Source organism: Henckelia pumila, chromosome 4, assembly GCF_033568475.1.
Source record: "Henckelia pumila isolate YLH828 chromosome 4, ASM3356847v2, whole genome shotgun sequence".
NCBI lineage: Eukaryota > Viridiplantae > Streptophyta > Magnoliopsida > Lamiales > Gesneriaceae > Henckelia > Henckelia pumila.
The window spans coordinates 27,165,174-27,191,671 of record NC_133123.1 but is presented as its reverse complement, the minus strand read 5'-3'; the positions used below and the strand labels follow the sequence as shown (position 1 = coordinate 27,191,671).

At 36.2% G+C, this 26,498-nt stretch overlaps 4 protein-coding genes across 9 annotated transcripts; 2 read left to right on the top strand and 2 right to left on the bottom strand.

Annotated features, from left to right (window-relative positions):
• The first annotated feature begins 1,540 nt into the window (after window positions 1–1,540).
• Window positions 1,541–3,417, top strand: LOC140860720 (uncharacterized). The gene is made up of 6 exons (XM_073263727.1): window positions 1,541–1,848; window positions 2,202–2,287; window positions 2,382–2,533; window positions 2,630–2,679; window positions 2,777–2,851; window positions 2,949–3,417. The coding sequence occupies exons 1-6, from the start codon at window positions 1,595–1,597 to the stop codon at window positions 3,415–3,417; spliced, it is 1,086 nt and encodes a 361-aa protein (XP_073119828.1). The 5' UTR covers window positions 1,541–1,594.
• Window positions 3,418–5,213: 1,796 nt separating this feature from the next.
• Window positions 5,214–13,877, bottom strand: LOC140864516 (uncharacterized). Of its 4 annotated transcripts, none has more exons than XM_073268747.1 (19): window positions 13,758–13,877; window positions 13,053–13,413; window positions 12,437–12,679; window positions 11,946–12,136; window positions 11,681–11,852; window positions 11,125–11,262; window positions 10,863–11,052; window positions 10,357–10,502; window positions 9,864–10,040; window positions 9,664–9,774; window positions 9,002–9,121; window positions 8,765–8,921; window positions 8,371–8,534; window positions 8,163–8,249; window positions 7,320–7,648; window positions 7,021–7,102; window positions 6,754–6,893; window positions 6,214–6,487; window positions 5,214–5,693 (listed from the first exon to the last, which is right to left on the bottom strand). In XM_073268747.1, exons 2-19 carry the CDS (start codon window positions 13,341–13,343, stop codon window positions 5,361–5,363), a joined length of 3,345 nt encoding a protein of 1,114 aa, XP_073124848.1. In that variant the 5' UTR covers window positions 13,344–13,413; window positions 13,758–13,877; the 3' UTR covers window positions 5,214–5,360. The 4 variants fall into 4 exon arrangements, with proteins under 4 accessions (XP_073124848.1, XP_073124849.1, XP_073124850.1 ...); XM_073268748.1 differs by having other exon boundaries at window positions 13,053–13,393; window positions 13,758–13,837; XM_073268749.1 differs by having other exon boundaries at window positions 13,053–13,390; window positions 13,758–13,832.
• A 1,087-nt stretch (window positions 13,878–14,964) lies between these two features.
• On the bottom strand, window positions 14,965–21,568 carry LOC140863857 (AUGMIN subunit 6). Its single transcript, XM_073267607.1, has 13 exons — window positions 21,311–21,568; window positions 21,162–21,218; window positions 20,951–21,045; window positions 20,005–20,155; window positions 19,206–19,331; window positions 18,960–19,116; window positions 18,449–18,509; window positions 18,084–18,375; window positions 17,025–17,150; window positions 16,690–16,845; window positions 16,345–16,591; window positions 15,786–16,262; window positions 14,965–15,566 (listed from the first exon to the last, which is right to left on the bottom strand). The coding sequence occupies exons 1-13, from the start codon at window positions 21,524–21,526 to the stop codon at window positions 15,526–15,528; spliced, it is 2,202 nt and encodes a 733-aa protein (XP_073123708.1). The 5' UTR covers window positions 21,527–21,568; the 3' UTR covers window positions 14,965–15,525.
• A 1,873-nt stretch (window positions 21,569–23,441) lies between these two features.
• On the top strand, window positions 23,442–25,828 carry LOC140865098 (uncharacterized). 3 transcript variants are annotated; one of them, XM_073269606.1, is made up of 6 exons: window positions 23,442–23,650; window positions 23,967–24,059; window positions 24,147–24,319; window positions 24,726–24,955; window positions 25,125–25,411; window positions 25,509–25,828. In XM_073269606.1, the coding sequence occupies exons 2-5, from the start codon at window positions 23,968–23,970 to the stop codon at window positions 25,401–25,403; spliced, it is 774 nt and encodes a 257-aa protein (XP_073125707.1). In that variant the 5' UTR covers window positions 23,442–23,650; window position 23,967; the 3' UTR covers window positions 25,404–25,411; window positions 25,509–25,828. The 3 variants fall into 3 exon arrangements, with proteins under 3 accessions (XP_073125707.1, XP_073125708.1, XP_073125706.1); XM_073269607.1 differs by having other exon boundaries at window positions 23,945–24,059; XM_073269605.1 differs by having other exon boundaries at window positions 23,443–23,650; window positions 23,961–24,059.
• Window positions 25,829–26,498: the final 670 nt, after the last annotated feature.

The following is a 26,498-nucleotide window of genomic DNA, read 5'->3' as shown; positions in this document are numbered from 1 at the left end:
TAAGTCAGCAATATATCATTAATTACGTCTATGTGTAGAAATATGAAACATTTAATATATGATTTAAGTATTACCTTTAGTGTAGGATCTCAACAACCGATTGACACATTCTTTCCATTGCACAGTACATAAAAATTGAACGTAATATCTTACAAAACGTACGTTATTAATTACAATAGGATTTTTTGTGAAATAATACTATAAAATAACCCAAAAAAAATTCCGCATTCAGATATGAAATTTTAAATATCTTGTAGTCGCATTTTTAATAAAACTTCCATACTAAAACTTGGGGATTTGTTATAGCCAAGTTAATATAGAAATTTGGCTAAATGTGTATTTTTAAAAATAGTAAAAAAATAATAATTGATAAATGCACTATTGATAAATTGTTAAATTTGTATACAATTAATTAATTGGGATAAAACTAAAAAGTCAACCCACCACTCCCCCTCAAAAAGATTAACATTAGTCACGTCATTTATGTAATTAATTAATTGTATATTATCAAGTATCTGAATTTTTTATTTCATGTCTTATTATAATTTGACTTGTAACAGATATTCAATTCACACATGCTGGGAAAAACAGCAGAAATAATCGGGAATGATTTGTAAAATTTGGGAGAGATTTTGGGGTGTGATGGTACTTTAAAAATAAAGCTTTGATCCTTGCAATAAATCTGTTTCGTTAATTGATTGCATATATATAGATGCACAACTAGTATTAAGCAGTGTTCTAAATACGTCATTTAGGCTTTAAGCGGTTGCTCATCGCCTCGCTTTCTTGTTAGACTATGTCTCTAGGCGTTGTCCGCCTAATCTCTCGCGGCGCCCAAGCCGCCTAGGTGGTTACTATTTTTTATAACCAAAAAAATTAAAAATAAAAAAACTAAAATAAAGAGACGCAACGCGAGAAACAAACACAAAAGGAAAGAGCATAAAAGAGAAACAAACATAGAAAGAAAGAAGCGCAGAAAAAAAAGTCAAGCAAAAAAATTAAATCTCATATTACATATGAAGACTTGATATATTTTAATATCTATGTTGTTGTTGGTGTTATTATTATTTTATAAGAGTTTGGTACAAAAACTGAAAAACATAAGACATAAAAATTATATTTTATAGTAAAACTCATAAATATTCCAAATTATTTATTATTTAAATTTTAAAAAATATCGCCTAGACGGCTAAGCGCTAGGCAGTGGATCACCGTTCATTTACCTTCTAGGCTTGTAGCGCTTTTTAAAACATTAATTATAGATAGCAAAAGACAATAAAAGATATACGGGGATAGATTAATTAACGGATCCATTCTCAACCCAATAAGAGCATGGGCAGCCCATAAAATGTTATTTAGTGGACTCTTAAAATCCTATATTTATTTATTTTTTGTACGAGCCCATTTACAGGATCGTGAGTCTTATATATCCCCTATGCACCCGCACACACCAAATAACTCACTCAGACTAGCCGTTAATGATTTAGAAATCGCTACTCAAATATCAAATGTGACCGTTGAGCTATCTTCTCCGATCGCTCTTCCCTCTCACCCCAATTTTTTTCGAAAGATTTCTGTTCCTGTGGGAGAAAAAATGTCAGATACGGAGTTTCCGAATAAGAGTCCCGATAACACAGAAAATCAATCCAAAAAACAGCCAGTGATTTCGGAAGATGGCCCGGGAAATCAATATTTGTTCAGTCCAAGGTTCCGATCTGTCGCCGCCATGGCCGGATGGGATGAAGAAGCACTTCTGATGGCTAGTTATATCGTTGAAGATACACCGGATAGATTGTGCAAGCAGCGGAGAAGATCGGATTTCAAGAGCCCGCCAACAAATTCAAGAAGGTAAAATTTGGAGTGTGTTATTCTAGTAACACGTTTGATTTGTAATTGTTTGTATTTTCTGAGTTCTCCAGTGTCTCCTAGTCATGTGCCCAAGCTTTGTTTTATATTACTATTTTCTTCAAGTTCTCGGAATATGACCATTGTTGTACAATTTTCGTTTCTTTCATACTGAATTAATTATTAACAGAAATGATTGATCATAAAAGATCTAATTTTTATCATCGACATCCGTTTTCGTAGTGTGGGGATTTTGCTTTCTTGTTTCCATGAATTTTTGTCTCACTGTCAAGTACAATCATTTCGATTTTTCTTCAATAAATTAGTTGAAATGCTAAAGTGCGTGATGTTTACAGAAAACGTAGGAGGAATAGTCCAGTTTCCATACCTGTGACCGTTCTTGATCTTGAAGAAGAAGATAACTCAACATCAAATCAACAAGGTTCTAATTAATTCCAATGATTCTGGCTTTCTCTTCATACAATTATTGAAGGGTTTTGGGAGTTGCATTGATTTTTTGGCTTTGATTATTTTAGGCTGTGAGAGAAAGAATATAGAGGTGAATACTATAGCAAAAGTAGAGAAGAATGGAGAATCGATTAAAGAGGATGCTAAGGACTCAGGCGTTTCTAGCTCAAGCCCTGTGATCCCTTGCCTTGATCAGCTTCGTGAAGAACTTTCGTGTGCGGTAAGAGAATCTGGATTTACCTTCTTCGCATTTATGGTGATATTGTTTGTCACAATCTTGAGCTTCTAACATGGGAATGTGGTGTTATATGGGCAGATCTGTCTGGAGATATGTTATGAACCTAGTACCACACCTTGTGGACACAGGTAAAAATACAATGTATCTCAACTATTAAGACATCTTTCTCATCAGTTATCTAACACATGTGCTTCCAATAGAGCCTGAATCATTACTTTTCGGCAGTTTTTGCAAACAATGTTTGCGTTCTGCAGCTGACAAATGTGGGAAGCGATGCCCTAAGTGCAGGCAACTTATCAGGTATACAAGGCAGTAGTAGTTGGTGTTATAAGATCGTCAAAGTGATAAAATACAAGAGTGGTTGATTTAATTTAGTTATGTATCTTATATGTGGCAGCAATTGGAGGTACTGCACCGTGAACACAGTTCTCTGGAACACAATTCAGCTCCTATTTCCAAAAGAAGTTGAGGCAAGAAAAGCAGTGACTACCTCGGATACTACTACTAAAGCGACTCGAGAGGAAAGTAGTCCAGCAAGACCAAGAAATCCTAGGCCTAGCATAAGAAACACTATTCGAGCTTTAAACAGCCCAGAAACAGATGTCACAGACTCAGATAGAAGAAGCCGTCGTCGACTCAGAAGCCAAAGTTCAAGAATTTCTGGAACTTCAGACAGAGGAGAAGCTAGTTTAAGGAGGAGAGATTTGCCAAGCCAAGATGGAGATGCCGCATTGGCTTTCAGATTGCAGCGGGAAGAATTTATGGAGGTGTTTAGGAGGGGGGTGGTACCTGGTGAGCGCATTGCGCAGGCTAGAGCAAATTTGAGAGCTATGGCATCAAGGGCAAGGGCGACTAGGTTCGTTTAAGGGGCGGACAAATATGACATTCTTATTTGTTGTTTTTTTTACTTGGCTAAATTGTTAAATTGTAGTATCATCTTCCCTGTAGAGCCAAAATCTAGTCATGATCTTATAATTAGGCATGTTTTCTTTCATTCTACAGTTGCTCGAACCAATCAGGGTGACTCGGTGCTATTTTTTTTTTAAAAAAAATTGTCCCCTTGATCTTTAAAATAAATATTTTCCATTACACTTTTCTTAGTTTTGTATATTTTAGCAACAGAATATTTTAGCAACAAAAAAAAAATTTCTAATTATTTTACTATTATCTCTCTCATTTCATTATGGTGTTTTGTATATTTTAAAATCCATGTTCAACTCTAATCTTCACTCATGATCCTGTCAAAATAGTTTTGGTGGTAGAAAAACGAATGTCTCAAAAAGTCAATGATTCTATTAGCTGTCAAAATTAAAAATAAAAATAAAAATAAAAAAATAACAGACTAGCATGTTGTAATAACGAGAACAGACTGGCATGTTGCTGCTGATGATGCACCGTGGCATGTATTAGAATCAAGAAAAGGCAAACATGCGAAGATGTCAGGATTCAAGACATCATTGATGAATAACATATTACTAATGATCCATGTTGATGACACCTCCACGAGTAAGTATACAACTCTAGACAAGATAGAATAACATATTGGCAAACATCTTGCAAGTACGATCTCGATAATCATATGTTCTAGTTCCGAGAACCAAAACCCATTTATTTTAAAAGAAAGACGAGTAATAAAATGTGAGTTTCTTGGAAAACATTTTTAAATAGTCCTTCACTAAAAGAGACTCCAAATGTTTAACCATATTGCAAAAAACTATAAATTTTGACTCAACCTAGCACCGCGTGAACATTTGACTCAGTTTGTTCTCAGAAATGTGATGCACGACGACCAGAAATAGAGGCAGATACAATCAGGACCAGTTGTCACCTATGTAAAAAGGTCAGTATGCACTGTCCCTGGTAGCGACCTTTATGTTTTGACATTATAAAAGCCAAGCATACACTCACAAACTATTCTCCATTTTAAGCCAAAACATTGGAGAGTAAAAATGGCAGCGACGAGATCTTTGTCTCAATACACTTGTCTGTGCATTATCCTCTCAATGGTGGCGTTTATATCTTTATCTGAGGCTGCAACGCAGGCACCCGCGCCTTCGCATCATCACGCACCCACGCCTGCACCTTCACCTTCTCATGTTGGACATGGAGCCCCTCCTCCCTCTGCTGCTGCTGAATTTTCACCAAGTTTCTTTGTGTCGATTCTAGTTGCAACTTTCATGTCTTACTGCCTTTCTTTATCCTATTAAATTTTTAGTGTGCATTTTCATTTTTTTTGGGGTTTTGTTTGGGATTCTTTTGTTTCCATTTGTGTTTCTGTTGTGGTTTTTCAAAATTGTCTTTTACTGTGATTATATCTGATCTATTTGTGTATTGATTTGAATCAATAAATTACCATTATTCTATCACATTCTATATAGTTGTTCATGGATTTCGACTCTTAAGATTTTGATCCAAAGATTCAAGAAATTTCGGGAAACCTAGCAATAGTATAACGACTAACGAGGAACCTCTACCAAAAATATTTAATCTATACTGATTAATCATGCAAGCTGAAAAAGGTGTGGAGTCAGACAACGCGATGCACCAAAAGTAGTAGGTGGTGGGAAACTATATGGCTCCTCAAATTGAGTCAACTCTCTTTCCCTTGGCTGTTTGTAAGCCGACCCTTAACCATCCCCTGAGAGTTTGGATTAAAGGGCAATGAATTTGAAACTTTAATCAGTAACCGAGTGCTGAAGGCATGTCACAACTCTATATTTCATCTCATTATCAAACAGAAGTACACGTGATCTCGAGTGAGACGAAGACAAACAATGCAAAAATATTAATAGTCTATAGAAGAGCGATACTAATGTCTATGGGAATGCTTTCTGCTGCCATGGTAAGTCTCGCCATTCTTTATGTTCCTTCTTTGCATGACTCTAAAAGCGAAGGAAACAACTCCAATTGCAGCCATAGGGTAAAAGACCATATATGGGGCCAATGCCAATGCAGAAATAAATGAAAAGTAGCCAGCAAGGAGATAGCCGAAGCTTAACCTGATTTCCCACAAAGGGAAGCCCGGAATGGGAAACCAAAAGAAGTTTAATTCGGGCTTTGAATCACATATACCATGCATGATGACACCAGTGCTAAGTAAAGAATCCCAAAAACGTGGAAAGTTTTGACAGATACCAGTCCGCTGCAATTATGAAAGATGTTAAGTGCACGCACATACATTATACAAGGATATAAAATTACATCAAAAGCTCACAGGAACTACATAAATCATTGTGAATGCTGTCAGATTTAGCATAATTTTCCAATAAAATGAGACCATCATTTGAGCATATACTGGCTAAAGACTAACCTTAGCATATTGACACACTCAGGACTCTCACTGATTTATTGCATCAAGATCAGATAAGATGGATCAAGAAAGACCAAGAAGAAGAATACCACGACAAGAAAGCACCCTGCCTAAGAATTTTCTAGGTGCCATAGCTCCAATCTTCACCAGCTTAAGTTAAATATGATCGCTATAATAACTTGGCTTTGAAATAATGAGCTCTGTCACCAATGAGTTGCTTATGAGTGTGTTTTTCTTTTTCATTTTTTTTTTTAAGCGAGTAGCTTATGAGTTATTTACCTATTCTTTAGTTAAAACTAGAAATTCATGTGCTCCAAACTCAAATGGAAAGATTGTAACAAACCAAAAGTACCTGGAGCCAAGCCACAAGAGAAGGGATAAACATCAGTGCCGCAAGCAAATGTAAAATAAGCAAGCCATGGCGGTGGTTGAAGGTTTCTAATTGTCTGTCACTATAGCTTCTTGTAGATTCTGGGCTACTAGAGCAGTTTACAGTACCAGGAAATAGCTTGCTTACGTCACCTTCATACCTGGAGTCATGTCGCATTGAGCCACTATTACCCTCATTTCCAGATTCATATAACTCGTCATTCTGAACATGGCTGCGCAATGAAGCCATCAAAAAACTGTTCACAAAGACAACAAATTGACATTAGAGTCACTTCAAACATAGAGATAACTTGAAGCACTAAACAAATTCAACACGTGCCAGTGGGTAATCTAAAGGTTAAACATAAGCGAATGAGTTAAACTTGAGGGCAATCTACTAGAATAACCAAAGCCTGGTTGTATGAAATCTTTTATGCATGATTTTTTCTAGTTTAAGCCTCGAGTAAATCTCAAGTATTTGATTTAAAAAAAGTTAATGAGTGACAACTCAATTTATTGGTACCTCGAGAGGGCACTGTGGCAGGACAGAATATGAGATAAGAACAATACAAAAAGCCCCAGGGCAGGATGGACAAAACAAGCCAACACAACAGCGACAAATGTCGTAAGAAGAAGTGAATTCATCCTCATAATCCTTACCACCTGCTTGATGATGATAAAACAAGGCGTAAAAAAAATATCGAGGAATAGAATTGTTGCTTGGATGATTCGTCACTTCATATTAAATTAAATTGAATAAATATAGAAAGGCAACAAGTGAAAAGATCACCTTAGCAGATGCAAAGCTGGATGATAGGTTAGAAAACCATTGGAGAAATTGAAAACAGAAGTTTCCTTCCCATGCTTCACACCTAAAAAACGCTCTTGTTTTAGCATGTAAGAAAATAAAAAAGATCCCAAACTAGAGATGTTTCCTTTACAAGAATGTTCTAATGATAGGAATCAGTTGATGAAGCTTACATATCTCAAACATCATTTAGGAAAAAGCCACTCTAACCGGTATGTAATTGGCACATACAGATGTATACACAGAAAAACGAAACACAAAAAGGGGGAAAAGCTGCTAACCGTTTCTTTGTGATTACATGGGCTGTGCCAGCAACATAGAAAAGTAATTGAGAAAGTGATATCAGTGAGATTACGGCTCCGTTTGCGAAAATATAGCAAAGCATTGACACAGCAATGAAGCTTATTACTGGAGGGAGCGATTGAGAGCTTAGCCAAGAAAAGAGCAAAGCAAATAAAAGAGGCATTGAGGCAAGGAAGAAAAAAGGCCTTGGCAATCTCAAATTTGATTCGACAGCCGATAGCAGTGGAGGTATTGGTTGATCAAATTCCCACTCATGTGCTTGCCTCATCAGAGCAAAAAATATAACAGCAATGCTAAGACCACTGATCTGCGTGGAACAAATTCCATTCAAACCTAAACTTGTGAGAACTCATCAAATAAATTGAGAAGCATGAAAAAGAGCGGGACGGCTGATTTTAAGAGATTATTCTTCAACAATTTTGTTAAAGTTAACGTTACCTTAAGCAATAGAGAGCAAGCGGAAAAAATATTGCATTTACTAAGCTGTAAGCTCATTAATATGCGTTCATAAAACTCAAATCAACTCGCAAACAAAATTGCGGAAAAAATATTGCATTTACTAAGCTGTAAGCTCATTAATATGCGTTCATAAAACTCAAATCAACTCGCAAACAAAATTGTCCTGTTTAATACCAGGGCTAATGGAGAAGAGAGAAACATGAATATGAACAGAGATTCGGCAAATATGGAGAATATATTTTAGACTAATGGGAGATAAAAATGCTAACAAACAGAGAATCGGCAATAAAGGAAATACAGTTTATAAACAGGAGGATTTCATCTGATAATGATATTTTGAGAAGGGTGATATGAGAATCTACCTGAGAGAAATACAAAAGCAAGAATCTACCAGCAGCGGCAGTGACAGAAACACCAACAGCAGCTTTATATGAACAGTGTGGGTCTACCTGGCAGATTCATGGAGAATAACAATCGTTAGTCGCACAAGGAGAAAGCGGATGAAACGAAAACATGTTCCGTTAGCGAGTGCTACTCGTAAAAAAAATTATTTTTGTGCAAAGTAGCTACCAATAACAAAACTGTCGTCTTATCTGACTCTTGCGAAGAAGTCCAGAGTGCTGGAGAGGAATCTACAATAACTATTTCAGAATACAAATTTGGAAAAACATGGAGACCAGATGTAGCATCCCAAGCAAGTGCCACAGGTGGAAAACAGCGAAGTCGACAAAACCCTACATCCCAGAAATCAGAAAATGGAATGACAAAGCAGCTAGATCCAGAGGTCAGAAAACAACATTAGATATGCTCAAGAAATGGTTTGTGATAACTTTTCACTAATAATAATAATAATAACAGCAATTATAATCATAAAATCATAACCATTAAAAATTTGATGCATCCACACACAGCCCAAAAGAGAACCCTTGCTGCCAACGTAAAGCGAATAACGGGAAACACTTACTGCCAATTTCCATATCTCTGGGCTCTAAGCCAGGAAATTCTGACTTCCTAATTCCACAGCCCGTTGTTTTGAGAGATAACGAAATAGGAAGAAGACCTAAGCTAGCAGAAAATGTTAGATTAAATGCAAGAGGATGATCCTCTTTCAATGTTACTTCCTGCAAACAATCAAGCTATGCACCATTCAGCAAACAAAGCGTTTAAATTTTGTAGTAAGCTGTACATTGAAAATCACGACCTTTTCCAAATATGATGATTGAATCAACCAGTGAGGAGGGAATACTTGCTCCCCATCCTTTGGATTGAAAAATTGACCCACTCCCATGGATGTCGCAGGTGGAGGTCTACCTGAAACAGTCTGGAAAAAAAACTCTCAATTTCATTAATCATCTAGTAAGAATATTTCATATTTATCATTTTATAAGAGAGGCAAAACACAAGCCAACCAGGAAAAGAGTTATATTGTAACTATAATTCCCTTTTCCTACTACAGAGTACAGAGGGTTCCCAGAGATATTCCATGAAAATTTATTGTTTGGCAGGTTACAATTACAATGATCATGGAGTAGTTTCAGTTTGGAACTACTTAAAAAAGTAACTTTTGAGGAAAACTATACACCGGAATAAGATTAACAGCCCCAACTCACAAATTTATTTCACTTCAAGAGACTTCAGCATGAAAATTACCAAGGAGCTGTACGGTAAAAGGTCCTCTTTTATGTGAGTATCACCAGAACTATTAAACATATGCAATATACAAAAAAATAACAAGTAATATGCAACATCAATTTCTATATGCAAATTTAGAAGAGTGGACATCCTACACATTTTTCATGAAACAAAGCGTAAGACTTGAAAATTTCAGTAAAGAGAGTAACTAAAATTTGTAAGAAACAATACCGGGCGTGGTGCCACTGAAATTGTCAAGAATCTGAAGCCATGCAGATCCCGAGGACCCAACCATACGAAAGCGGATGGCGGAGCTTGCTCAGTCTGACTACCTGGCTCAATCTTACAAAAAAAATGGGAATGATCGGAAAGGAAGTACACTCAAGTCAACTTATTACTTGTTGTAATCACAAATACATGAAATATAATACCTGCCTTGGAGCTGGTCTAGAAGGAATATGCACCATCTTTGACGTAACTTCTAGCACACGATTATTCATTAACAATTTTGACGCCGAAGTTCCCTTTTCCGGCCAAAGATGAAGTCGCACTCCATAACATGGTGAAAGATTTGTGACAAAGACAAAGTGGTTTTTCCTGTCTGGGCCCTGAGTATTTACAAAAGCACTATGAAACTTGCTTGAAAATTGTATTAACATCACAACCTACCTATTTAGCTATTGGTCACTCTATGTCATTCATGTTATGTATCTTTCGGATCTATAAAAAATAAAATTACAAGTTAAAGGAGTTTACATTCTATGTTTACCTATAGAGGAGTTGAACCTTAGCCAAAACATATAGAACGGGCAATAGAAGAAGATATAGAAAAGCTATAAGAATATTTGCTGACTGGTAAACTTTACAACCCCACCCTGATGAAAATGACTAAGGAATGATTTTTTAACCGAAAATAAAGCTAACCAGTTTCTGAATGTCCAACCACCGTCTTCTCCCATCCATAGCTAAAACTGTGACTGTACTAGTTTGAATGTAAAGATCTTTTTCAAGTCCATCTTCACTCCACTTTAGATTACTCGGGCAACCAGATACGCCAAGAGCTTGTGCTTCTGTCCGTAGTTCGAGTTATTAAAAAGCTTATCGACCACTCAGCTGAAAAAACCTCAAGCACAGCCTAAGGTACATGCCACTGCTACAAGTATAGAAATCAAGCACAGATGTAGATTGATGTTCTCTCTCAGAAATATCAATATATTATTAATTGCCTCCTTGATTATGTTCATCTCAATATCATCAAAATGTCAAGAAATCATTTTATAGACAAAAATGCAGGTTGCTCGGAGCAGTAAAAAGAGTTTTTTTGCCTCTAGGAAAAAACTGTCAATTTCTAAGCAAATAGAATTCACTTGAAAATAATTCAGCCAGCTTCTAATTCGATACAGAAACAATAGGAATCAGAGTAAGAATACCAGAATGAACGTTTTTGTCTTCATCGCGAAGTTCAACGGACTTTTGTGTTAGTGTTGAATGCCTCGATGGAATAACGTTCTGAGGAATTCCACTATGAAGCATTTTACTGAATACTGCAAGTCTGCTTCTCACATCATGAAAAGGTTTCCCAGTCCTTGTGTCTACCAGACTGAGAAGAGTGTGTGACACCTGAAAAGTGAATATATTACAGGGCTATACATCCTCTAGCATTAATAGATCCAATGGAATGACGCAACTCACTTGCACGACCAGCTGATTACACCATAAGATAACCTGGTGTTCCATTGACAACCAAACATTCTTCATAGAAGTGCTACTTATCATAAAGCCATGCGAAGGAGGCACTATACCATCAAGAAACTCCAACTTTGAGCGGACCTAGAATTAACAGAGCAAATCATCAGGCAAAGCAAGGAGAACAAAGTAAAAGATCGGTAAAAAGAGAATAATTAAATCGATGGGTATCCAGAAGCTGCTGACACAATGGATAGCAAGTGCAGACATAAAACCTTTCGGTGTTCACAACACTATAGCATAATTTCAGAGCCAATAAGGAACAGCAATACTGACTCATATAGACAAACTGGAGAAGGAATAAATTTCCTTTCACCATTCGTCAATGCAAATACTGATGCTGGATACTGGGGCAGCGAGAAGGTAAATTGAAAGTTCAACTGAATCGATATCACGGATTGTTGTCTTTGTCATCGCATAAAAATTTCATGAATTTGCCTTGATTCAAATTTCTAGACCTTTTTCGAACTTTTCAATAATAAAACTTAAATGTTAACCTTGCCTGGTAATCATTATAACCACCGGAAATGGACACAACAACAACATGTGACAGCAAAGAATCTGCCATATCATGTCCGGATTGAGAGGTTTGGACCTCAAAACCTTTTCTCCACTCGTGATTGACATGTGAGTAATAGTGACCCAAGGATGGCTGCAATGCCACAGGAGGTGATCTGGGGAAAAGATGACATTTCAGATGTATCTGATAGCTATAAACAGTGGTTAAACGAATTTAAAAATAAAAATAAAAAAAGAATAAGGTTTACTGGTGTGGGGTCGAAAGTGTCAAGACAGTTTCAACAGCAGACTTCCTCAAACGGGGATGCACAACTGCAGCCCTAGCAACAAAACCTCCCATTGAATGACCAACCAAAATAACGCTTCTGGGCAGACTTCCAGAGAGAGCAGCCCCTTCTTTAACCCGTGCATCTTGAGATTCTTTATATTGATCCAGTATCTACCAGAAATAGTACAACATTGTATGAGGATACAGAGAATTGAGGAAACTTGAGAACTTATGAAGAAAAATAATGACCAATTGCATTACCCCAGCACTGACAAACATGTTATACATACAGACTACATCAACCTAAACAACACAATTTATGCTAGCAAAGAAGCTAGATTACTTCAGCTTTCCGAGACTTCTTTTCTTTTACTTAAAGTTTTCTTCAGCGTAATATCTGCCAAGTATTTTGAATTCGCCATTCACAACACAACCTTAACGGATTTTTATGCAAAAGTGACAAAATGATACCCTGTGAATGGCATATACAACATATTCTGAATGCTCTTGAAGTATCTGACCATCCATGGCAGAATGTTCACCTTCAAGATCCACCGCAAACCAATCAAGCATAGAAGTGTATTGATTTGGTAGCATATCTCCAGTCAAATCAGCATCTACTCCCTCTTTCAAATATGGGAAAATTTGGTAAAAATCCCGTTCAAGTGGACCATTTTGATAAGCTCTGTCAGATTCGGCACCCAGGGATCTGACCTGCATCAAGGCAGGCAAACATATAAGCAAGTGTATCCACCAGTTCATATGGAAATCTAACATTCCGGACTCAACGACAGCATCATAAGAGTGAATACATGGGAGCACAAATTTTTGCCCTTACTAAATACGGCTGCAAATGCCAATATTTGATCAATACTGCAAAATTCATCGCAGTTAGAGATTTGTGCTATAATATTTAGACCAAAGCTTACTAATATAATTCCATCAAGAAATGCAACAACTAAATCAAATTCATCACATTGTCCAAATTTCCACCAGATAAAATGGAAATACTAATGAGAGACATCAGATAGCATCAAAACTCCAAACACACACACACACACACACACACACACACACATAGACTTGCCTGTTTGTAGCTTCCGCCGTTCCCAGGGATGAAAAGAACTGGAATGCCTTTAAGATTCTTAAGATGCTCGTCAAAATCAATCTTTTTCCATCCTTCGTGGTACAGATACAGGCCGTATTTTGTGGAAGACACATTTTCTGGCGTTGATATGGGAATGTATGTAGGATACATGTATGTCATTACACAACCATTTGATATTGGTTTCAATAAACCATAAAGAGATGCAAGGCCTATAGATACAGCAAAGATAGCCGCAACTGCTACTCTAACTTTGGCTTTAAAACCTTTCATATTTGGGATACTTCTAACTCCCACTCAAAGAACTATTGTCCAATCACCTGCTGCACGCAGACGTTCCCAACTATGTAAACAAGCAAAGATTCAAGATGAAACAAGTAAATCAGACGTGGCAAAATTCATCTCACACCAACCGAAACAAATCAAACAGAAACTAATGAAAATCAGTAGAATAATAAGCTGCGCAAGCTCTAGGCCGTTGAAATACTGAAATGTACATCTAGTACACAACAGTTAACTGTAAGTGTAAGCAAAGAAATGCAAATCAGTTCACAGAGATAAAATTATGCAACGAATCTGAAAAATAAACAGATCAGCAGAAATGGAATCAAAATTAACAGCGCAAGCTAGAAGCTCAAAAACAGAAAAGCAATCGCAACAGTAGAAAAGATAAGAAAGGTGACGTACCGCATCAGAATATACAGGGGAGAGAAAAACGGAGAGGCTAAAAGTGGAAAGAGGAGTGAGTCTGAGAAAGAGAAACCGAGAATGGAGAATATATATTCCGCAAATCGGAGCGTTGATTCGATGCTTAGTTAATGGAACTGTATCGAAGTACATTATTTTGACCCTTGTTGGGTTTGGGCGAGAAACCCGATAAAACGGGTCAGATGCATCACTTATTGGAATTGGGCCGATTCTGGCGGTAGAAATGAAATGCAAGTGGACATTTGATTATAAAGTTTTGGGCTTTAGACTGTTAGATCAACTTAGACGTGGGTTTTTTCCCCCTCCTTTTCTCGAGAATATAATGGGAAAAAGGCAATATTTTATGACGATAAAGAGAGATTAGGTATTATATTTTCCGTTTTGTTCTTCTTTGAAGTTTTAGAGATTTTTTAAGCTCAATAAGGGAGATTTTATCAACAATGAGCAGGATTATTACGCAACCGATCCAATCGGAAGCTCGCTTCAAGCCGTAAGACTAACAAAAGAGTGAGACTTTTGCCACAAAGTATGAGCGCATTTGTTTGTTTGCCGTCAGAGCAAAAGTCTAAGTTACAATTATGCACGATAAAATTGAACTCTGAGATATCGATACCGTCTGAATTTATCGCATCCACATGAAACCATTTTTTAATGCCAAATTTATTCTAGCGAAAACGACCTTTCTCTTAAAACCACCATTTTTTAGTGGCAGAACTAAAACAAAATCATCGGAGAAACTAGAAGTTGGTATAAGATAATAGCGTACTCATAGAACCTCCAAAAAAAGGAGTACCGATAACCAAATTTCAATTTAAAATAATGTTAATGTTAAAATACAAAGTTTATCATCTTAAAATACGCAGTCCGTCGAATTTTTTTAAGCACGCCAATGCCCTTGAATCCGTCTATCTACTGAAAAACAAATTATCATGTTCATCTGGTTACCACCGCCCAAATATTCAAAATTACAATCTTTATAGAAATCATGGGGGTAAAGCAAATTTATCCACTGAATCAAAATCTATGCTGAACAAGAAGAAATCAATTTCAGGGCAATCCAAGAGTCCTCAACCATCAAGCATTTCACGACAGAGATATAAACCGAGTCTCTGAATGAAAATCTAACACTTAACGAAAAATTGTAAAGAAAATGTTGAGACACATTGTTCATATAACTTCAGTATAGATATATGCAACTTTCTTGATGGTAAATATTTGCACAGTATTTATAATTGCCACCACAAACAAAAAACTAAGGACAAGTGTTGTTAGAATGAAACAAATTTTCCGGAGTGATAATTCATCAAATGAAGCAACTATCAATACACCAATTAATACATTAATTTATGTCTAGCAGGCAGATTAGCATGAATCTTACAATCTAACGGGTACATGATCCATGAAGAGATTGAACCTAGCCTGCCAGACTTCTTAGATTTATATCCTGGCATTAGTTACCTCATGCCTTTCCTTCAAAAAATGTGAATCTGAACAAACACGCGAGCCAATCTTTTGGCAACAACGTAATGTAAATCTGCAAGGCCAATATACTGCTGCATAAACGGTTATAATTTCCGTATATGTCAAACCAGATCAGCTATCCACAAGCATGCAACAGTAGCAGGAGTGACAGAACCAGACAAGCAAAACATCAGGGAAGTATTTCTCGGTTAAACAACGATGAGAGAAGGAATTCCACTAAAGAAATTCTCTCTTGAAGAGACACAAACTTCTCAATCTTTTATTTTCAATGTTCCATCAAAGCTGTTTCAGTCTCTGATAAGGGTGCTGCAACAACAGGATATTCAGATTAAACATTTACAGTATCAGAGAAATATTCACCTATACGGAAAATATTTAATGAAAACAAGAAATGAGTGATTATAAACCTATTTAACTGGGAACTAACCAGCTTTCATTGAAAACTGGAAAAAATTCAAAAAAACTTTGGTAAAAAGAAAAAAATTCAGATAACGTTAAGAATTTAATGTCGCGAAATCAACATACCAAGTAAATCTTCATAAGAATCAGCCATAAGTGCTACATCCATTAGCAAGGGAGGAGAGAAAACTTGATCCTGAACTTCATCCATATCGTAGAAGGACCTATGTGCATCAGAAACTGATGAATTTGAACCAACCGCAGAAAGAAAACTGTTCATCCCGTCAAATTCATCAAGTGAATCCAAATCATTTAAAATGTCTGCCACTCCACTATACTTGCTTCCGAGATGTGTGTCATTTGGATGTATTTGAAGCAAGGAAGAATTTGCTTGAGATTTGAATACCTGTCTACCCTTCAGTGAATCAGGCTTCTTATCCTGCCCAGGACGGGAGAACCCAGACCCAGAAAGTGGAACAAAAAAGTGCTCGGAGCTATCATCGGAACGACTGTCTTGGGATGACTCCAAGTTCCATGATTGAGATGAAAGGGCAGCTTCTCTGACAGATCTCTTTAAGTTTTGTAAGTAAACAATTTCTTCATCTGCGAAAATAATTGAAAACAGAAAGAGTAAGCATTCCTGCTATCATGTGTGTGCCAAGAAGGAGGACAACAAATCACAAACCATGTGGTGGATTATCCGCATGACTGATTGAAGGAGGCTGCTCCAGGGGCTTTTTATCTGTAATGGTTCCTATTGGGTTGATTTGAGTTGCAGTTCGCTTTTGTGTGTTTCCACCTTTCCCTGAAGAATTTGGAGTCAAACTAAATAGCTGTGGAAGTTTTAGAGTAGGGGGACTAGCTGATGTGTTTTCCAGTTGAACAGATGAAAGTCTAGAGGTTATTTCAGCAACCTCAGCAGAATCATTTTCCTGGTCATTACATCAACTTATAAGTAGCAGATTTAACGGAAGGTCAACTCAAGAGCTCGTTGGCTTAGAAGACTATGTAAGAGGAAAATTAAACTTACCAATGCCCTTCCACTGTTCTGTGCCTGGACAGGCGAGGTTGATCTAAGCTTCATAAGAGGAGGAATATTGGAAGACATACTATTAACTTCTTCTGTAAGCTCCATAATTGAGTCTTGTATAGCTGGAGCAACATCTTTTAGTTGATTGATAAGCACCTGTACATATTTACAATCTACAAAATCAACAAATGACTCACCACTTCACAACACATACAAAGAGAAAACGAGCCCAAAAGTTCCAATTAAACTTAGTTGAGCTGCATGTCGTGTAAGTCATAAAGGACCATTTAGATCACAGCAAACACATAAAGCACGTCAGTTAAACCATTGCTCACCTGAATGCTATCCAGGTGCTGCCTATGTTCAGCAAGGGTTGCAGCCAAAGATTCAGCATGGCTGCTGGTACCACTATCATCCACACTCTGTAGTAGCGCTGGACCCTCACCATCATTTGCTTTTGCCTGTGTCAAAATTAGCGTGAAAAGTATCTCAAAATGACAAGCATAAACTGCCTGTGGTAAAACTTACCCCAAAAAAAAACTGGTGATAAAACAACATAAAAAATCTTTGAATTTACATTTCTACTGCTAAATTGATCATCATAGATGCAATTTAGGCTCCTTTCAATTAAATGACAATCTTTACCCTTTAAAAAATTCATTGGACGTTATGATTTAATTTTCCACCAACCCATGTTTAGCCTCTGATATTGCAAGGTGACCACTGGAAGTTAATCGAACAATTCCTTGCAATAATTTCTCCAAGTACACACTTTGAACACTTGCAACTCGCTCATAATTCAATGACTTTGTAAATCAGAATAGTTTCTCCAAGTACACACTTGAAAATTCATTCAACTGAAAATAATTGTTTTAAGATAATGTGCATGCCAATTAGCAAATGAACAATCCATGCAAAAGAAGTTGTCACTCCCATAAACCAATGATGTAGCAGCTTGCAGCTCTATATAGTGGTATTCCAAAACAGAAGAAATTGAGTGGACCTATTAGGTTAAGAATAAATAAAGAACTCAATTTGATACAGCAAAGATATGTGTGCATGTGTTTTATATTTCAACTTAAATGGAGAAACAGAAAGCTCCTATACATAACCTATGCTCAATTCACCAATCTCTCCAATAAAATCTTATCCAAGTCACTCATTTCATGCAACTGTCTAAGACACTGTACAATTTCAATTAACAATGAGAAGAAGGAATCATAATGCCAAGGAGACAAAATACATTTGATAAAAGGAAATTTAGGACTGGTTTGATCAGGAATGTAACGTCGAGAACTATTCACAATCCAAACTCACAATAGACCAACAAACACCCTGACTGGAGAAATTATTTGCAAGCAAGGAAATAATTGGTTCTGCATAAAGTAGCATACCAGTTGGAGAGATTGCTTGTGAATGCGCTGCAAAGCATGGGTCCAACGTCGCAAAACTTCTGCTATGTCAACAGTAGGCTGCCCTCTCATGTTTCTTTCATCTATCCGAGGAAATTTTTCTTCATTTCCACGAGAGAGTGAAAAATCAGAGTTACTTTTTCTCTCATTGTTTAGACCTTCATGTAAACCCTCCGTTTCCTCGGTGTCTGATCGTTCAAGAGTTAAATTAGCAGAAGGAATTCCTGAACTTTGATCCATCGCTGCTAGCAGAGATGAACCTGATATGCGATACCTGAAATGATTGTAAGGCATAAATTTGAGGGGAGGCTGGGAGCTAATGAAGACAATAAAGTTACTGATATTACCTATGCTCGCGATGGGCTATAAGATCCTCAATTGGGCCTGAAGCAAGAACCTCATGTTGACCTAAACACGATTACACACAAACAACTGTACTCAGTATACAATGAGTTAAGAACTAAAAGGTGATGCTGATTCCTCATTTGCCAATTAAACTAAACTTTTAGCTGGCTGATAGCCTGATATCCATTGAACTAACAAATACAATATATCATATTTCAAATCACATGGCTTGGATCTTCAAGAGAAAATACAGATTTTGAACATGAATATCTAAATTTAATAGCAAACGCCTCATCCTGTCTCATATAAATTAAAAGTAAAGCAGGACAAAGCAAGAGAATATTATATTATTAACAAACTAAATCACTCTGTAGAAATAAGAATTTTGCCCAAAACTTGAAACATGCAACAGCGACAAAAACCGTGTGTGAAATTTTATTGTAGGATTCCATATCAAACTGAGGGACTTGAAATGTTAGAAATCTAGGAAAACCAAAAAGTAATTTGACTTACTCTTGCGAGATAGCAGCGAGTCCCACAAACGAGTAGCTCTTTGAACCATGTGAGAATTCTGACTAGAGCTGGAAACAAGCTCATCCCAGAGTTCACCATCCAATTTAACTTTATTTCTTAACTCATGCAGTTTTTCAAGCTCTTGCTGCAGATACGCCTGTGAACCCAGATAAAATGTAAGCAAATGTCCATCCTCGATACACAATCTGATATAATAGACAGTACATCCTCGTATGATATTTTTACCTCTTCAGCACAAAGACCACGAAACTCTGCTGTCATTTCATGTGCCAAACTGGACCACATGGCCTGCCTTTGGACTGCAGTTTCTGCATTCTTCAGAAATCTTCTTCTTTCAAGAGCTATTCTAGCCTGTTTATAAATACATTAAAATATTATGATGCTTAGTAGCATAGAAATGATTAAACTTCTGGGCAGATTCATTACTTTTAAAAAAATATGACGGGCCTCTATAAGTTAAAATATATCTCTAGATCCTCTGACTTTCTTATCTTAAAAAAGCTTTGGCAGATTGTTTAGTGTCAATTTTGTGTAAAGTATGAGTAAATATCATTACATTAGTAACTGGTATCAGATGGCTAATAAAGAGCTAAAAATATCAAACGACAAGTAACTTATTAGTTTCTTCCTTTCTTTGTTCATGTCTCATATGAAAACTAACTGTTTCCAGAGAGGAGAAAATTCATGTGGCGAGAACGTACTGTGGACAAATAGAGAAAGCTATGAAAGATGAAGATCGGTCTTTTAGCAGTAAATCAGCATAATTATTCACGTAGTGAATGCATCTCAAAGTAATAATACCCGGTTAAATCTAACTTTCGAGATACTAATTTTTAAAGCAATGTCCCAGAGTATGCAAATAATTAAATGGGTAACATAGCTTTCACATGATGAACACAATGAACCAGGTGGCAGGCGTGGGGTCTAAGGATGAAGAGTGAGACAGAAGTTGTGGTTGTAGAATCAGATGATAACAGAATGATGTCATCTTGTTGTTTATCGGCAGAAAACATCAAATGAATACCTTAGTTACAGGAAGTAGTGTAGCTGCATGAGAGAAAGCTACATCAGTCAGGGGAGCCGGAAGCGGATTTGATGCTACATCAGCCGCAAATGTCCGCCTATGAACTTCCCTCAAAGCATGCAGGGAGAGTTGCCATAAAAGTTCGACGAACCTGCAATTAGCATATTTAAATTATCACTGACAATGGCATCAAGCAATCACCAGCTCATAATGACTCTAAGAAGATATTAGATGCAAATAAGGTAGGACAAGAATCCAGGAGTTGGCATAAGTGGATTCTGATAAAACAATTAGCTGACAAGATCTCAGTGTCTATCAACTGACATGGAGCATCATAATTGCCCGGGAAAAAAAATATAAGCCCGCTCCAGACAAGATTACCATTAAAGGTGCTTTCCCAAAGTTGTTACCATGTAGAAAATCAGAAGCTGTTCCGGGTAAACAACTTTGGGAAAGCACCTTTAATGGTAATCTTGTCTGGAGCGGGCTTATATTTTTTTTCCCGGGCAATTATGATCATGTAGAAAATCAGAAGCTGTTCCGGGCAAACAAATTTAACCATATTTTTAATATTTGAAACTGGGGATAGACTCTTTCAGTCTTTTAAATAACTAAATCTAACACAATTTATGCTAGGAAAAAGTTGCATTAATTCCCTCTTGAGCTGCTGCATCATCAATCACATCATATATGCCGCTGAGAGTTAAGACCAAGATTTTACACAGTAAGTTGATAAATTAACAGCGCTATCCAAAGTCCAAACCATAATTATTTTCAATCAGCTTCTAATAGCTTTTTTCGAATTTTGCATTACCACGATTTGGTCAGTAGCCACACTCCCGTAGTCCAGTTATAATGTTTCGTTGCTACCACATTTCTTAAGCATCATCATCGTAACATCAGGAAGACAACTAATTATGTCCCTGAATCGTTCAAGTAAACTAACCTCGGCCCACAGCAAGTTGCGAGTGATGAAACCCTCGAATTGCTCCTGGGCAATGCTCCTTGTGATTCCAGCTCACTTATAATCCCTTGCACCACCTAAATGTTTCCCCAACACCACACACATATAGAAACAACGATAACGACTCGGTCCATACAGAAAAAAATTTGCCCATGTAAAACATACATGATCAAAGCACTGAAATAAAATTCACCTTCCGAAAATCTCTGGACTGAGCGGAATCAAAAATCGGCCACACCTTGTCAAAATCCTGCAGTAAGATCCACACTTCAACACATCTCAATCCATCATACACGATTTTTTTTTGACAAAAAAGAAAACAGAATGGTACAAAAAAATTGCCTTGGCGGATTGAATTGGCCCACGGAGGGAGGACAATATGAAGTACAGAAGCTGTTCGCCCAATTTAGGATTCGAATGGCGGAAGAGTCCGATCCGAGGCGTGCCGCTGTTGGAGCCGACCCCGATAACGTTTGGATCCAGGCCGAGCAGCAAGCAATTGGTGTACATTGCACTCTCCAGCTCTATCTCCCGCTCCTTCTCTCTGTCCATCGTCATCCCACATGCAACTCACTCGCCGTCAAATCTGGTAACTTTGGTTCTCCGATTAGATTTCGTTTCCGCTTTTACTTCAAGTCTTTTTTGAAGTTTTCAATTTAAATTCTAGTCCTTCGAATTATTCTAAATTATAAAACTCGCCTATTATCTTTGGAAACTACGCTATAGCCTAGGTTGAAAGTGGACACACAGCACACTCGTTCTAGTTGGCAGTTGCATGTTCAATTTACGGTTCCAACCATTCAAATGATTCAAAAATATTTGTGCATATTACATAATTATTTATGTTAATTTATGAAATGATTCGAATATGATAATATATTGTGTTGATATAAATAATGAATGTGTTGATGACATAATGATATATTTTATCTATTGAGTTAGACTGTATAATTTATGATTTATATCGGATAATAAAAATTTTACAACTTATGAGAATTTTTATTGAATATAGTGGTGCAGTAAGTTAAATTTTTTTTTCAGGTATACAACATATTTACAAAATATATATACAAGATGTAAAACTTTCAAAGACGTAAATATCAATAATAAAAACTATGTTTCATGATATGTCAACATATAATTTAAGTTATCGTCAAAAATTTTAAAAAAACATATAATTTAGCACAAAAATAAGATAGATATCGAGGTATTGTATCAACTATAATTAATACAATTATGTAGCATCATAACCAATTTAAGGGTCATATAATCGTTCGAAATCAAAAAAATATATTATTTTTCTTGAGTTTTTTTTTTTTTTTGAAATGTGAGGGTTGCTTTTGCTATATTTTTATTGTAGCTGGATGAGTGCGGGGTCACGTTTCTGAGAATTTTGAAATTAGTTGATTGACTCTAACGTGCGCCAGGGCACTCCTCTCCTTTCCTTTGCCGGCCATCCGCGGCAATTTTGCTGTCGTTAGCTGCTCTCGTAATTAATCATTCTTCCTTTCTTCATTACAGGGGTTCTTAATTATTATTCGGGCCGATAATTTCATAATTTTTTTAAAAAAAAATTGAGGAGATTATTTATTAAAAAGGCCGGGTTCAATCCTCATGCTAAATGAGATATTATCATTATAGACATTGTCCCTTGAAAAATCCAAAATGGAGATTTATCAAAATATATGGAGTCAACTATTTTTTAGTGGACCTCATATATATTCATAAACTCATAAATTTTCACCATTAAATATACTATAATTTTTACCATTAGATACAAATAATATTTATATAGGTTGGGTGAAATATTCCAGTCCGCATTTAGCGAAGCTTTCCTCCATTCCACCGAGTATTTCTAGTAATTGCCTAATTGGACTTAAAAGTAATTTATAACGATGGATATGAATTTTAGTTTTATCGTGTACGGATTAAATCATTTATAATAGTTCGTACGCAACTTTAACAATTTATCAATAGTTTATATCAATTATTTTTTTACTATTTTTCAAAATACACATTCGGCAAATTTCTATACAAATCCCCAAGTTTTAGTTTGGATTAAAAATGTGGCTACGTATCTCAAAAAAAAAAAAACACACCAAACAAATATCTAAATTATTGTTTGCAAGGCTAATTGTTACTGTTATTATTTTTCTCTTGATTTAATTTTTATTGATATAAAAATTGATCATAATATCTAACCAAACCTACTTTATTAACTACTATAGGATAATATTTTGTGAAATAATATGTGATAGACACATCTTTATTACAACTTCCATACTAAAACTCGAGGATTTATTATAGTTAATTAATATATAATTCGATCAATGTATATTTTGAAAATTATAGTAGAATAAAATTTTTAAAATAAAATTTGTTAGAAGAATGGAAACAAATATATAAAATTTGTTACAATTACATCTTATTATTATGAGGCCCAGCCCAAATCGTTATTGGGTTCAAGCATGCACATACCGCGAGATCTGTCCATCCCCATCGCGCCAGCCTTTCGGAGTTTCGCATGTGGTAGATTGTGATGACAGTGATTCCTCACCGGTTTCAAAGATTTATAATTTTTTTCTGGGTTTATTTGGGAAACTTAGAATTAATGATGCTGGATGTACTGTTTCGTTCTTCATTTTTGTGCTGCTGCTGAATGATTCATTGATCGCAAAGACGGTACAAGAAGCTTCCTTTTAAATTTATTGTTCGACTCGTGAAACGCTTGATTTTGAGTGGAAATTCATGGTTGTAAATGCCTTTTTAGAATATCAGGATTGTGTTTTCATGGATTTTGAAGTATTTTAGTCCGATTAATTGGGTTGCTGTACCTATCTTGGTCGATAAAATATCAAAACTTACTCGTATTTTAAACAATAATGACTAGATTAGTGATTCAACTTATATGTTGGGCCGACCCTAGTCTAATTTTAGCTGGAAAAGTCTCAAGGGAAAATTAATGAATATGTAGAGCTGAATTGTTGGGTAGGTGCAGCATGGAAAATCCAAGAAAGAAGGTTTTGCTGACCTCCAATGGAGATGAAATCTCTCTCAACATTGCCCGTCGATTACTTGAGGGAGGTTGCAGGTGCACCATCATTTCTTCTTGTTTTTCACTTGTTTGTTTGTTTGTTGATCTGGTACCTACCTGTCCCTGAAGTAATGATCAATCTAGGTTAGTTTTGATGGGGAATGATGGGCAATTGAGGGAGAAGATAGAGGCCTCTGTGGAAGTGGTGAGTTTGGATATGAAAGAAGAGAATCCCGCAGTTTTTTATGAAGCTGTGGACAAGGCCAAGAGATTCTTGGGAGGTTTGGATGCTTTCGTCAATTGCTATTCATATGAAGGTCAGCTTTCGCTCATTTTTTGTTAGCGATCGAAGGGCTTGCTCGTGGATCCATTCTAATCTTGTTTTCTCCATTTTTCCACTACCTCCTCCTTTGTTGCTTGTATATATGTAACTCTGGGACTTTTCATTTCATGCTGATTGGTCTTCAAGAACCTGTAGTGTTACAAGCATTGTTTCAACAGCATGCTCCCACCTTAAATGTTCTGTTTCATTAGGGGAAAAATGACATCTTTAGTTTTCTGATAAAGTCTTTGAGGATTTCATTTTCCTTGGATTATACTTAGCAAGAACATGTGGTAGATGCAAGTAATATATATTGTGGTCAATATTTTCATAACTGCTGCTGTTCTCACACGTGCTAGTAGAAAATACACGTCTATTAACTAAATACTTGAGTGAAACAGGAAAGATGCTTGATCCTCTGTCTTTACCAGAAGACGAATTGAAAGATATCGTCAAAATCAATTTTATGGCTCCATGGTATCTATTAAAAGCTGTGGGTAAAACAATGCGTGATCAGCAATCGGGTGGATCCATCGTATTCTTAACCTCAATAATTGGAGCTGAAAGAGGGTTATATCCAGGAGCAGCAGCATATGGTTCGTGTTTGGCTGGAGTGCAGCAGTTAGTGCGGGTAAGTGCAGCGTATTCTGGCGGTCTCAACTGATTTTTTTCCCTTGTGTTCATTGGTGGTGATAAGTGATTTCATTTTTAGTTTTCTGTCTCAATATAGCTGCCTAAAATCAAGTTCGATGTAGGATTCTATACCGTGACTAAAAATCTATTTTACAAATTATGGGCAGACATCAGCAATGGAGATTGGGAAGCATAATATAAGAGTAAATGCAATTGCTCGTGGCTTGCATCTTGACGACGAGTTCCCAACTTCAGTTGGTAAGGAAAGGGCGCAAAAATTGGTAAAGGAAGCCGCGCCCTTGCATAGGTGGCTTGACGTTGAGAAAGACTTGGCTTCAACTGTTATTTATTTGATAAGTGATGGGTCAAGGTACATGACAGGCACAACTATCTATGTCGATGGTGGCCAGTCTTTGGTTAGGCCTCGGATGCGATCCTTCATGTGAAGTCTATGGTATAATATAATAAGTTTTATGCATTCATGATTTGAGCTCGATTTTCTAAAAATATATGATCCACTAAGTTATCTTTGTACTTTTTCTGTGCTTCAGGGATAATTTCTCAAGCAGAAAACTGGGGACACAAAATGCTCCAGTTTATGGGGTGTTTTCTATTGAAGAATTGGAAGAAGCCACAAATGTTTTTCATCCAAGCAGTTTTCTTGGGCCAAGGCTCCTCTGGAAAGGTACCTCACAACATCGCAGTTCTCTTGGGCGACGAATAAAAACATTGTCTAGTTGATTTTGTTGTATTTGGTTGTAACTTGAGGTTTGAAGTAATGTTATTTTATTTCTATTATTAATTGTGTGTAATATGAAAACTTGATCTTACGAATTTTCTTTTATTATGATGCTTGAATATGTTTATTGTTTATTGTCGTATGTTTTGAAATTATGCGATTTTGAGATAAATTCGGCAACTCTAAAATTTTGTCAAATATTTAGTTGCGATAATATTGATTTATGATACATATGAATTTTCAAGATTGGATTTTTACCTTAAAAACTATTTTGCGAAATCTAGGAAAAACAATCAGTTTGGTTGAAAATTGAAATATTTGAGGATTATTGACTTTGCAATCATTGTTGAGCTTGTATTGCGATTTTTCTAGTCGAATAACTGAAAATTCAATAATTATGAGATTTGAAAAATGATCATTTGTTGTAAATTTTTAGGATGATTGAAATTTTCTAGTTAGGTATTTCAGGAAATGAAGAACATAAAAATTTAAAAGTTATTTTTAAACTGAAAGATCATATATCGACATATCAGGGGCACACATCAATTACACTCTAGGGTAAGCAACAAATATCAATTTCAATCGAAATAACTTACCGAGTTGAATTCATCTGAAAAATCGGTTAAATTTATTCAAAAGTTCGATTTTAAATTGTAAAAATATTGGTTAGGTCGCTTCGGTTTAGATTTTAACATAATAATTTTGTTTACTGAAAAAACCTAATATTTATATTTTTTTAAGGAAAAAAAGCATTAATATTGTCAAATTTTCTAATAAAATTTTATAGGAAAATAGAACTAAA